Source organism: Mastigoproctus giganteus, chromosome 2, assembly GCF_048544385.1.
Source record: "Mastigoproctus giganteus isolate SK-2022 chromosome 2, ASM4854438v1, whole genome shotgun sequence".
Lineage (NCBI taxonomy): Eukaryota > Metazoa > Arthropoda > Arachnida > Uropygi > Thelyphonidae > Mastigoproctus > Mastigoproctus giganteus.
This window is the reverse complement of record NC_143576.1, coordinates 194437442-194450956: the sequence shown is the minus strand read 5'-3', so window position 1 is coordinate 194450956 and position 13515 is coordinate 194437442. Positions and strand designations below refer to the sequence as shown.

The window sequence follows — 13515 nt, the reverse complement described above, 5'->3', positions numbered from 1 at the left end:
TATGGCCAGATCAGTGAATAAAAACACTGAAGTTAATAAAACCCGTTATTAAAAACTAATAAAAAACAGAATTTTTATTCCTTGTTTTAATCTTAATTTTTGGATTAAATTTACAAATAAGCTTCGCACCAAATTTTTGGTTCCTTTTTTTCTTAGAACAGAGTGTCCAGGGTATTTGAGCTTAAGCAGTGACACTTGACTTGTATTTTTGAAAGTTCATTTGGCAGCTTGCTTCTGCATTATACATTCATTGTATGAATGAGTGCAATCCAAGTTTGACAGCCAGAAGACTTTTGATGACCATAAGTAAATGCTTTGATTTATGTGCTTGCAATAGAAAAATTTACTGACTGCCAAACATAAAATGCACTCATTTTTACATTCAGCACTTGATTTCACAATTACTGAATTTATTGCTAAAGGCAGTACATTATTACATGGCAATAATAATATTTTTATTCTAAATTAATATTAAGAATAGGTAATTTGAGGATTTACTTAATAGGTATATGACAATATTGAAAAAAAACTGAGTTAGGACTGAATTAAGAGTGTCTGGAATTTTGGCCAGATATGATACGAGGGAGTACATGATGAGGGCCTTATCAATAAATTTGGCCCTGGGGAGATTGTTCAAGGCTCATGGGCTAGAATTTTTCTCCTCGGTGTGGTCTGTGCTTGTTAACAGGAAAGACTGTTTTTGCTGGGATGGAATACTCTTAAATAGAAGGGGGATGCAAATATTTTTGCTGATGCTACCAACGAAGTGTTAAGTTGGTCAGAACTGCTAGCTTTGGGGGGAGAGTAATATGCAGAATAATAGGTTAACAGGAGCTGCAAGCAAAGGTTAAAGTGATCACAGTTGTTCTATTGTGGCATGCAGTAACCTGGGAAGCAAGGTGGTAAGAATGATAAGTGATGCTGGAGGGTTTCATGGGACAACAAAATACATCAGTTGTGTTAACATTACTAAGAGCAGAAAACGGTGCACATGTACTTCCTTTAGGATTTTAGGAAAGCTTTTGATACTGTTGCACATAGAAGACTATACATGGGCAGTATGGCATTAAGGGCAAGTTGATGCTATGGATAAAGGGATGGTTGAGTGAGAGAAGACAGAGAATGGTAATCAGTGGACACTGCTCTTCATGGACAAATGTTATTAGTGGAGTTCCCCAGGGTTCAGTGTTGAGCCCATTGTTGTTTTGTATATTTATCAATGATATTGATGAAGGTATATCAGGTTCAATGATATTGAAGAAGGTATATCATGAAGGTATATCAACTTCAACAACAAGTGATAGAAGTCTACAAGTTTGCAGACGATACAAAGGCTGGCATGGTTGTTAATGACAGTATGCTGCTACAATAGGATCTAGAAAAATTGAGCAGATCAGCTGAGAGGTGGCGAGATGACAACTGAAGTTTAACATTGACAAATGCGAAGTGCTGCATATGAGTAGCAGTAACCCCAGAGTAATGTACCAACTGTGCAGTACACAGTTGGTAGTGGAGAATTAATGAGTAGTGGAGAGTAGTCAGAAAGCGGAGAATTAAAAAGACTTGGGGTTAATTGTGCAGTCAGATATGAAGTTTTCTGAGCAGTTCAGACAGGCTGCAAGAGTAGCTCATGGAGTCTTATCAATGATATATAGGAATTTTGCTAGCAGGGTTAAGGAGGTGATTATCCCCTTGTATAAGGCAATGGTCAGGCCACACCTTGAATACTCCATACAAGTCTGGAGGCCTCATCTTAGGAAAGATGAGGCCTCCAGACTGCTGGAATGAGTACAGAGAAGGGCAATGAGATCAGTGAGTGGAACAGAGGGTTACTGTTACCAAGAAGGCTTAAGTTCTGAAAATTGCAGCACCTGGAGACTAGGCACCTGAGAGGTGATCTGATTGAGGTGTATAAGGCCTTGAATGGTTTGAGCAAGCTCAATTCTGATGGGATTCTTTCTCTTGCTCAGATTCCACACCTTGAGGGAGCATAAATTCAAATTGAGGAAAGGCAGTTGTAGAATAGATGTGTGGAAATTTTCCTTTAGCCAGCAGGTGGTTGATTTCTGGAAGAAATTTCCATCTGTTGTTTTGGAAGTTGACAACTTCCAAATGATGTTAAGTAACAGGTCTGTAATTACTTGTTAGCATTAGCATTAGTAGAGGCATATGATGCAAGAAAGCAAGCTTATTCAGCATCAGCCAAAAAAAAAAAAAAACACCACTCCCATTTCACCCCTCCATTTGTTCGAAATACCTGTCCAGCCGAGCCTTAAATTTGTTTAGGCTATCAACTTCAACAACAAGTGATAGAAGTCTGTTCCACCAACTATTACCCGCTGGCTAAAGGCAAATTTCCGCACATCTATCCTACGTCTGTCTTTCCTCAATTTGAATTTATGCCCTCTCAGGTGATTATTCTGAGCAAGAGGAAGAATCCCATCGGCATTGAGCATGCTCAAACCATTCAAGACCTTATACATTCTATCAGATCACCTCACCAGTGGCTAGTCTCCAGACTCTGTAATTTGCAAAACTTAAGCCTTTCTTCGTAAGAGCAACCCTTTGTTCCATTCACTAATCTTGTTGCCCTTCTCTGTACTCGTTCCAGCAGCTCTACATCCTTCTTGAAATGAGGCCTCCAGACCTGTATTCAGTACTCAATTGTGCTCCCCCTTTAGTCCCCTTTGTGAATTGGGTACACATTTTCACATCTTTAGTCCATAGGAACTTCCCCTGAATTCAAAGATGCTCTCATAATTATGGCTAAGGGTTTGCTTCTCCTTTGCTGTGTCCGTTAATATATATGCTATAGATCCCATCCACCCTAGGTGCCCCCTTTTTATGTTGAGCTTCAATAATTCTATTTCCACCTTCCTTTCAGTTATCACAAAATCATTTAGCTTTTTGTTAGATTCTGATGAACTTCTGGAATTCTCCTCAATAAAGAACCCCTTAAGCACGAATGTAGATGCAAATTGCTTATTCAGTTTGTGTCGACAATGTGGGAAGGATGAACGACAGTTAAATCATCATCGTCAAGTGGACTAATGTGATTCAACCCCTTTCTTCTAATATTAATAATATTAATATTTGTAAAATAATAAGAGGAATTTACCTCAATATAGTACGTAGAACACTTCCGTATGATACTCTCCAGAAATTAAAGCGAAAAAATCGAAAACTTACATTAGAGTAAAAAATAAATAATTAAAAACCAATTCGAATCAATTTAACACAATTAAAAATCAATTCAACGCAATTAAAAATTAAAAAGAACCTAACGAAAATATTCAAAACGATTTTCCTTTCTGAAGCTGACAACACTTTTCAACAGTTTGTCGTGATCACAGGAATAAAAAAATGTAAGTTTTTGATTTTTTTCGTTTTAATTTCTGGAGCGTATCATACGGAAGTGTTCTACGTACTATATTGAGGTAAACTCCTCTTATTATTTTACAAATATTAATATCAACGTAGAACATATTGAGTATTACAGTTCTGATTCATACTATCTAATAATATTAATATAAGGAAGTCTTTGCTGCATTTCTTGGCATTCTTTTCCAGAGGCTTTTTGTAATCTGCCTTACTTGCCTAACCTCCTTTGTGACTTGATTGCAGACTAGTTTATATCTACCATAGGCTTCTGTATGATCAAATAATTTATATGCATCCATGCATTTTTCTTATCACGCACAAGTGTCTCTTCAGTTCATCTGACATCTGTTTAGGTCTAAACCTGGAATGGTATTTCTTAGTTGGTATGAAAAGCCTAGTAGCTTCTGTGATAACTTCCCTGAATGCTTTCTATTTAGCGTTTACTTATGGCAACATCATCAGACAGTCCCACTCTAAAGTATTTAAAACTTTCTGAGACCACTGTAGTCACCCTTATGGAAGCAAAAACCCTTTCCTTTACCCCTGAAAGTAGTTATGTCTTTAAATAAGTCCCAGAACAGCCCCTGTGATTGCTGCCACCCAGAGGGTCTTTTTCCTGCAGTTCTTAATGCATAAAGAGTCACTGCTGATAATCAGATCAAGGCTATTGCTTCCTCTTGTTGCTTCTCTGATATGCTACTGTATAAAACAGTCATCTGATGAATCCACAAAAGTCTTCCTATTGTGTGAGTGACCAACCCACAAGTTTCAGTCAATATCTGGAACGTTAAAATTCCCCATTACAAAACATTCTGATTTACTGGCCCACTCTATTTCTTTGTATAGTTGTTTGTTATACTCATCACCATCTTTAGGCTTTTAACACATTCTTACTCTCATTTTTGTTTTCCCCAGTGCTTATGTTACACCAAACTGACTCAACATTGTCAACTGGATGCATTGCTTTAGATTTAATATGCTTCTTAACTAAGAGCATAAACCCTCCACCCCTCCTGCCCTGTCTGTTCTTCCTGTCTACATTGTACTCCCCATATTCAGATTCAGCATCACTTATGTCTGAGTGACACCATGTCTCTGCTATCCATGCAGTGCCTGCATTTGATGACTTAATCTGTAATTCAAATTCATGAAATTTCAAATTCATCAAATTTATTTATTCTGTTCCTAGCATTAGTATACATGTAAGTGTATCATTGGTACTTACATATATAATAGCATCACCTTTTATGCCCTTAAAAAATGATAATAGTATAGAAATAAAACTTAAACAAAATAAGTTTGAATTTAAGATTTAACTCCATCTGTTTAATCAGTGTTAATCTCATCAATCTATATATTATATGAAGATACTCAAGCTCATATAAAATATGAGCTTGAGTATCTTCAAGTTTCTTTCAAGTTAGGTTCATTCCCCTTTCTTTTTATACCATGTGAGCTTCATCTATCATAATTAATAACATTAAAAGTTTCTGTTTGTGTATGGTTCTGTGTATTTTAGCAGCATATAATATTTCTTAATTTTTTATTATTTTAATTTTAGGAAATGTTCTAGGTCATGTGGGTGATGGGAACTTTCACACCCTACTTCTTTATGATCCTTGTGACTCCAAGGAGTATAAGGCTGCTTCTAGCATTCAGCATAGGATATCAGAGTATGTTTTAATATATTATTTATTAGGCCTGACGTAGCCCAGTGGTCAGGAGCGAGAGTGCATAGCACGCGTTCCTTGAGTGGACCGGGGTTCAAGCCCGTGACTACTAAATACAATAAATATTTGTATTGACGATTTATTGTAAACTCTACTGACTTGGTTGTCATGCCAGAGTATAAACAGAAAAACAATTTAATTTTATTTACTAAGATTTTGTCTATATCTTTCGGGTCCCGTATATAGGGCATCTGGGAGATAGAAGCTTTCATATATTTCTTCTATTTCAACCAAAAAATGAATATCATATTGCTAAATCATTATTTGTGAGAATGGCAAAGTATATGTACCCATGCTTTTTTTGTAAAAACCTCCCATTTTGGCCTAAAAACTTTCTGTTTTCCTCCTTCTTACAAATGTCTGATCTCCACCTTTTTGAAAATCAAAAGTGTGTTGTTAGCATTCAAACCCTCAACCATTATTTCTTAGGCATATACATTACTTGGATTTCAGGAAAGCTTTTGACACTGTTGCACATGGAAGACTACTGTACAAATTGGAGCAGAATGGTATTAAGGGTAAGTTGCTACAATGGATAAATGGGTGGTTGAGGGAGAAGACAGAGGGTGGTAATCAGTGGACACTGCTCTTTGTGGACTAATGTTATTAATGAAGTTCCACAGGGTTTGGTGTTGGGCCCACTGTTGTTTTGTATATTTACCAATGATATTGATGAAGGTATATCACGCTTAGTGTCGAAGTTTGCAGATGATACAAAGGCTTAATGACAGTAATGGCAGTGTGCTACTGCAACAGGATCTAGAAAATTTGGGCAGATGGGCTGAGAAATGACAACTGAAGTTTAACATTGACAAATGCAAAGTACTGCATATGGGTAGAAGTAACCCCAGAGGAATGTACCAACTACACTTAGAGTGGTAGAAAATGAAAAAGACCTGGGAGTAATGGTGCAGTCAGATATGAAGTTTTCTGAGCAATGCAGATAGGCTGCAAGAGCAGGTCATGGGGTTTTGTCAGTGATATACAGGAATTTTGTTAGCAGGGAAAAGGAGGTGATTATTCCTTTGTATAAGGCAATGGTCAGGCCACGGCTTGAATACTGCATACAGGTCTGGAGGCCTCATTTTAGGAAGGATGTAGATTTGCTTGAGTATGTACAGATAAGGGCAACAAGATTGGTGAGGGGAATGAAGGGATCCTCTTACCAAGAGAGGCTTAAGTTCTGCAAATGGCAGCAGCTGGAGGCGCCTCCGTAGCCAGGTGGGAAGGAGCAGCAGTGGGTAGCACACGCTTCTTGATTACACCGGGGTTCGAGCCCGTCACCACCAAATATGGAGGATGCTAAAAGGTCAGGGAATGACCGGAGCAATATGGCCTTAGTTGCTAATGCTCCTAAAAACCAAATAACAACAACAAAGCAGCAGCTGGAGACTAGGCACTTGCGAGGTGATCTGTGAGGTGTATAAGGCCTTGATTGCATTGAGCACACTGAATTCTGGTGAGATTCTTCCTCTTGCTCAGAATAATCACCTGAGAGGGCATAAATTGAGGAAAGACAGTTGTAGAATAGATGTGCGGAAATTTGCCTTTATCCAGTGGGTGGTTAATTGCTGGAACAAACTTCCATCTGTCATTGTGGAAGTTGATAGTTTAAATAAATCCAAGGAGGAACTGGAGGGAATGGTTGTGTGAATTTTTTTTTTTTTTGGCTGATGCTCATAAGCTCATACACTTGCTTTCTTGCATCACATGCCACTATTACCTACCATGCCAATTCAGCAGTATGGGTGAACATTTAGGCTTAATGCTGGTGATTATCAATCTGTGGAGATTATAGAGATTAGAGATATTGCATTACCTAATAAAAGTAACAGTTACCTCTGAATACTTAGGCTATGTTCATAATCTTCAGAAAAACCAGAATTTTCAAAAATCTGGCATGTGCTGGGGCCCAAGCAATCTGGATTTATGAGATTCTGCTGTATATCCACCCAGCAAGGTAAAATATCTCAAATTATAGATAGGATTATTGATCTGTCTTCAATTTTCCCTTACAATAATTTCAGATTGTGAATGTTTCTAGTCATGTCAAATAAAAGGATAGAACAGAAATTTGATTATCTATGTCAAATAAAACAATAGTCTGTTTTGGTTTAAAATGGAGAAAAGTAAAGTTTTGCTATGAAGAGGCTTAGTGCAGCCAAATCCTCTGCTTGCACCTTCACGATGGTGGGACTGTTAGTAATCCTGGGTATAACCTCCATGCACAAGTACATGGTGAGTGACCACCCAGGTGTGAACCAACGTAAGCAGTGGTCGAGGTGTGGCGCCCACACCACATGTATGATTGATGACTTTTGAGGTTATGATGAACATCGTGGTGAGATCCAATATTCCTTACATTTCGAGGGTACAGCTCTAAAACGGTGTTCGCAATCCGGCCGCTAGTTAGTACACCGGACCGAACCTATTGGTAACTCTCTAGGAGGCTACCGGTTACCTCTTGTTAATCTTGTTACTTCTACTCTGCCAGATAGTGACTGGAGGGAGTCCGAGTAGTGTGTATGCCGGGAGCATTGTCGAGGCCACGTTATGTCAAGGATCTGGGTATATTCTTACCCTATGTACGCCATATCCAAAAATTTCATTACTTCATACAGCATGTCCCACCCACTTTTTCTTACTATTGAATACACCATGAATTGTCAAACTAATAGAGCAAGCTTATCTGTGAAAAGATCTAAACCTCCCAAGCACTTCCTAATTCATTTCACAAATATACATGGTCTCAATTCTAATCTCAACGATGTCCATTTCCACTTGCAGTCTGCCAAACCCCATGTACTTTTTCTGAGAGAATCTCAGTTATCGGTTGATTCAACTACTGCTCATCTCAGATGCCCAAATTATTTGCTGTATGATTCCTTTCGCCTCAAAGGTGTTACTTGTGCATATGTCCATTCTGATATTCCCTGTCAGAGACTTGGCAATTTGGAATCTCCTCTTTTTGATCTTCTCTGGCTTAAAATCTCTCTACCTCATTGCGTCAAATTCATCCGTTGTCTGTACCGTTCTCCCAGTTCCACTAATCACTTGGAGCTCTTTGACTTCCTCTCTTTGCAACTTGACTTTCTCCAGTCCAAATTTCCTAACAGTGAGGTAATTTTCCTTGGTGATTTTAATGTTCACAACTCCAGCTGGCTTCCGTTTTCTAGTCATACCGACCCAGCTGGTCGAGATGCTAAGACTTTTGCAATTACTAATGACCTTGCACAGATTGTTCATTTGCCTACAAGAATACCGGATAATCCTAATCATACAGCCAATATGCTTGATCTTTTTCTCACAAACAACCCTTCTAAGTACATGGTCGAAGTGAGAGGTCCTTTAGGCACTTCAGATCACAACTTGCTGATTGTCTCTTCTCCAATGGAACCTTTATCTCATGTCTATTCCGAACCTCATGTTGTTTGGCATTACAAGAATGCAAAATGGGATGACCTGTGAGACTTCTTTTATTCTTTTCCTTGGTCAGATTACTGTTTCGAAACTTCTGATGTCAATGTTTGTTCAGATCGTATCAGTTAAATTATTCTTGCAGGAATGGAATCCTTTATCCCACACTCCACTTTAAAATCTCGTCCTTTAACTAATAAACCTTGGTTTTCCAATAAATGTGCTAAGGCTGTTCAAGAGAAGAATGTTGCATATTGTAATTGGCTTGTTTCTAATTCTCCAGTTTCATTTTCTGCCTACACCAAAGCTTGCAACAATTGTAAAGCAGTTATTAATCAGTCCAAACTAGAGTTTGAACAGGCTAAGAGTAGAAAACTTGCTTCTTGCCCTAATGGTAGCCTAGCATTCTGGTCTCTTGCCAAAGCTATTGGCTGCAACTTTTGTCCATTTCTGCTCCCACCTCTGTCCAAAGCAGATGGTTCTGTTGCCACTTCAGCCAAGGATAAAGCTGAACTGCTAGCATCCCATTTTTCTTCCAACTCATGTATTAATGATCTTGGTAAAACACCTCCCACCATTCTCAACACACTCCATTCAATGCCTCCTGTGGTCTTCCGTCAAAAGGATGTCAGAGGATTTTGACGAATCTTGATGCTAAGAAAGCTCCAGGTCCTGATGGTATTTCTCCACTTGTTCTCAAAACCTGTGCTCCTGAACTTACTCCTATTCTTTGCCTCCTTTTTTCACTTTCTTATTCCAAAGGTGTTTTTCCTTCTGCTTGGAAATTTGCCCATATCCAGCCAGTTCCTAAAAAGGGTGACAAATCCCTCCCATCCAATTATCGTCCCATTGCAATTACTTCTACTCTTTCTAAAGTAATGGAGAAATCAATTAACCGCCAACTCTTAAACTACCTAGAAACCTTCCGTCTGATCAGCGATCGCCAGTATGGATTCCGTCAGTGTCGATCCACTGGTGATATTCTTGCTTATGTTACCCATTTATGGACTAATTCAATGGAAAGGTTCTGGGAAACACAAGTAGTTGCTCTTGACATCTCAAAGGCTTTTGATCATGTTTGCATAAAGGTCTTCTAAACAAGCTTCTATATTATGGTTTGCCAACTGTTTTTAGTAATTGATTATCCAGTTTTCTCTGTGATCGCTCACTGAAGGTGATGGTAGATGGCTCTCTGTCTTCTAACTTCTCCACTAATGCCGGTGTCCCCCAAGGTTCAGTTCTTTCCCCCACTCTTTTCCTCTTGTATATTAATGACCTTCTTCCATTGACTGGAAATCCTATCCATAGTTTTGCCGATGATAGCACATTGCATTCCACTTTCCATTTTGAAAACCTTGTCCTGCTCAATCAGCTTCAATTTCTCAAAAATCTGCTACCAATTCCATAAATGCCGATCTTCATGTAATTCTCCAGTGGGGCAAAGACAACTTAATTGATTTCAACCCTTCTAAAACTCAGTCTTGTCTTATATCTCGCAAAAAGGATTCTTCTGCTCCTATGCTTATCTTTAGTGACATTCCGATTTCTAGGAAAAATGATATATCTCTTTTGGGGATTACCCTGACTTCTAATCTCTCTTGGCACAAGCACATTACAAATATTGCTTCCTCTGCATCTAAAAAACTTGGTTTTCTCTTTCGCTCTCGGCGTTACTTTTCTTCCAAACAGCTGCTCACTCTGTATAAATCACAAACCCGCCCTGCCATGGAATATTGTTCCCACATCTGGGGTGGTGCCCCCAAAACCTCTTTCAGGCTTCTTGATTCCATTCAGAAGAGGGCAGTTAGGTTAATTAATGATTCATCTCTAACAGAGTCTCTCTCCACTCACTCTCTCATAGACGTACTTGCTGCATGCCTCTTCTACAGATACTTCCATGGGCACTGTTCTTCTGAATTGGCCTCTATAATTCCCGCTCTCTCTTTCAAAATGGTCAAAACACTTGCCGCCACCAGCCAACATCCATTTACTGTCCAACTTCAAACTCACAGAACCAACTTTTCATCTTCCTCATTTATTCATTCAACTGCCGTTTTCTGGAACAACCTTCCTTCATACGTATTTCCTGAAAATTACAGTCTACAGAAGGTCAAGTCCAATGTCAACAAATATCTTCTTTTGTCTTCTCAACCTCCAACCCGTGCACAGTACTAAGTACTATTGGTTCTAATACCTCTCGTGTTTGGGGTTTATATAAAAAAAAAAAAAAAAAAAAGTATGTGTATACCACTCCATCATAAACCCAAATTGGATACTGCACAAATTTTGATTAAACTAAACAATGAATATAAGTTATGCAGTATGGAAGCACTAACTATCTCCAAGTTTAAGCTAGAGGACAATCACATTGAATGCCAAAGCCACCGTGGAATTTTAGGGTCTAATAAAAGTAAAAATATTTTGAATGAATCAGAAATAATCTTCTTGGGTCAGCCATGTGATTTTTTTTTTTTTTTTTTTTTTTTTTTTTTTGTTATTACAAATGATGTCTCATGTATACATACTTGGCAATCGAGAATATGAACTTTGAAAAGAGATGATCATTTCTTGCCATCTTATGCTTAATTATTTTATGATTTCTTTCTTATTTTTTATTTATTTTTATTTTTTTTGCACTTTCCTGGTGTTTTTATATTGACTTCTTATCTGAAATGCATTTTAGGGTAAGTAATGGCTTTTTAATAGTTTCCTGATTTTTTATTAATGGCTTTTTAATAGTTTCCTGATTTTTTATTAATGGTTTTTTAATAGTTTCCTGATTTTTCATTAATGGCTTTTTAATAGTTTCCTAGTTTTTCGTTCTCTTTTTATCTTTTTTAATTTATTTTAATCTTTTGTTCTCTTTTAATCTTTAATTCTTTTTTATCTTTATTTTAATCTTTTGTTCTCTTTTAATCTTTTGTTCTCTTTTAATATTTAATTCTTTTTTATTTTAATCTTTTGTTTTCTTTTAATCTTTAATTCTTTTTTATCTTTATTTTAATCTTTTTACAATGAAAAATGTAGCTGTACAGTTATCAGCGATGAGTTACTTATATTAAGCAAGCTTCTTGGTTGATATTTATAATTTATTTTAATATTGCAGTTCAATATAAAGAATGAGCATTATAGTTGTTTGTTTGTTTTCTTTTTCTCTCTTCTCACAAAGACGAGCATTAGACCTCGGAGGTACTTGCACTGGAGAACATGGAATTGGATTAGGCAAAAGGGTGTTATTACAGAAGGAATATGGACCAGAAGGCATTTTTATAATGAAACAAATTAAAAAAGCTTTGGATCCAAAGTGTTTAATGAACCCAGGAAAAATATTTGATGTCAATGAAAAATGATAGTAGACTAAGTATGAAACACCTAGAACTTGAGTCTGTAGTATAGAAATATATGAGGTGTAATCAAAGAGTTAAAGGATTGGCTTTGTATCTTGAAATTGCAGTGAGTTGCAACTTGTTGCCATGTATTTGGTAACTCATGCAGATATAATGCAAAAATTACCTATCTATGAGAAGAAGGTGTTTTGTGTTTCATCACATTTAAAGTGAGTGATTTTACTGAGCAGCAAATTTGCATAAAATTTTGTGTAAAATTAGGGAAAGTACAACAGAAACCTATGCACAATATTAGAAACAGCTTTTTGAGAAGATTCTGTGTGCCATTGGAAGACCATTCAAAGTTCACAAAATTTAAAGAGGGCCACTTGTCCATCAAAAATGATCCTTAGTCTAGCTGCTCTTCAACTTCAAAACCAATGATTCAATTGCTCATGTTTTGATCTGATCAGGAGCGATTGATGTTTAACTATCCACAAAGTTGCTGATGAAATTGGTATTTCTTATGAGACATGCCAGTCAGTTTAACACAAGACTTGAGAATGCAATGTGTTTTAGCCAAGTTTGTACATATTTCTTCACTGATAATCAGAGAGTGGAAGTTCACGCATATCAGGACTTTCGTTGGGCTGCCGCCGACCAACACTTTGTTCCTTCCTTCACTACAGGTGAAAAATATGGGTGTATGGTTATGATCTGGAAACAAAGGCCTTATCTTCTAAAGGTTCATAAAAAAAAAACAAAAAACAATACAATCTCAATCAGATCATGCTTATTGTATTTTTTGACTCATGGGTCATTGTTCATTATGAATTTTTCTCTACATGGTAAAACAACAAATCAGAAACAAAACAGTTGCATGCTGATTGCACAATACAGTTTGGAGAAAATGTTTGGAAAACTGGAACTGGCATCATGACAATGCTTCTGTACACTTGGCACTTTCTATTCAAAATTTCTTGTGAAGTACTCCATCACTGTAGTCCCCCATGGTAGATGGAGAGCTATCTGCCATTCTCAATGGATTTAGCTCCCTGTAATTATTGTCCCCTCCCACAAGCTTAAAGCCTCCTACAGATTTGCAACGACTGTAGAAATTACTTCAAGTGTGACAATGCTTCCAGAGGTTGCAGGATCACTGGAATTGGTGTACACAGTGTCTAGCTGGTCCATTCGAATAGCTGGTAAGGTTCATTTTCTAAGTATTAGTTCGCTCCACAAACATTTTGATCACACCTCATATGTCTAAATGCACAAAAAGGCTTTATTGAAGGAAATGTACAGATACCTATGATTGTTGTATGGCGTTCAGATTTGGTATTTGGTTGTTTCAAAGAGATGTAGAATTTTGATGAAAATAAAATTTAAAAGTTATCACCAAGGGACTGAAAATAAGTAGTTGTTCACTTTCAGCTCTCCTGTTATTTTCTTCAATTCTGTGGGGGAGGGTTCTCCGGTGATATTATAGTGTTTTTTTTTTTTTTTTTTTTTTAACTTCTCACTCATTTGGAGAAATTGCATTTGAATCCTCTCAGAGACTGTGAATGTTATTTCTCTACATTCTGAAAATTACAGCACACTTTGCACTCTTTCAAATGTAGGCAGAAAATCTGTTAATGTGATATAATATTGTTTAATTT

The 13515-nt window shown here is 37.2% G+C and overlaps 1 protein-coding gene across 1 annotated transcript in view; it reads left to right on the top strand.

Annotated features, from left to right (window-relative positions):
- LOC150089878 (D-lactate dehydrogenase, mitochondrial-like) overlaps nucleotides 1-12601 on the top strand; it is a 101058-nt gene extending 88457 nt beyond the window's left edge. Inside the window, exons 11-12 of the mRNA XM_090390119.1 lie at nucleotides 4943-5054; nucleotides 11698-12601. Of these exons, the coding sequence (XP_090246245.1) occupies nucleotides 4943-5054; nucleotides 11698-11878 (293 nt within the window). The 3' untranslated portion in view covers nucleotides 11879-12601. The remainder of the gene's footprint in view (nucleotides 1-4942; nucleotides 5055-11697) is intronic.
- The last annotated feature ends 914 nt before the right edge of the window (nucleotides 12602-13515 follow it).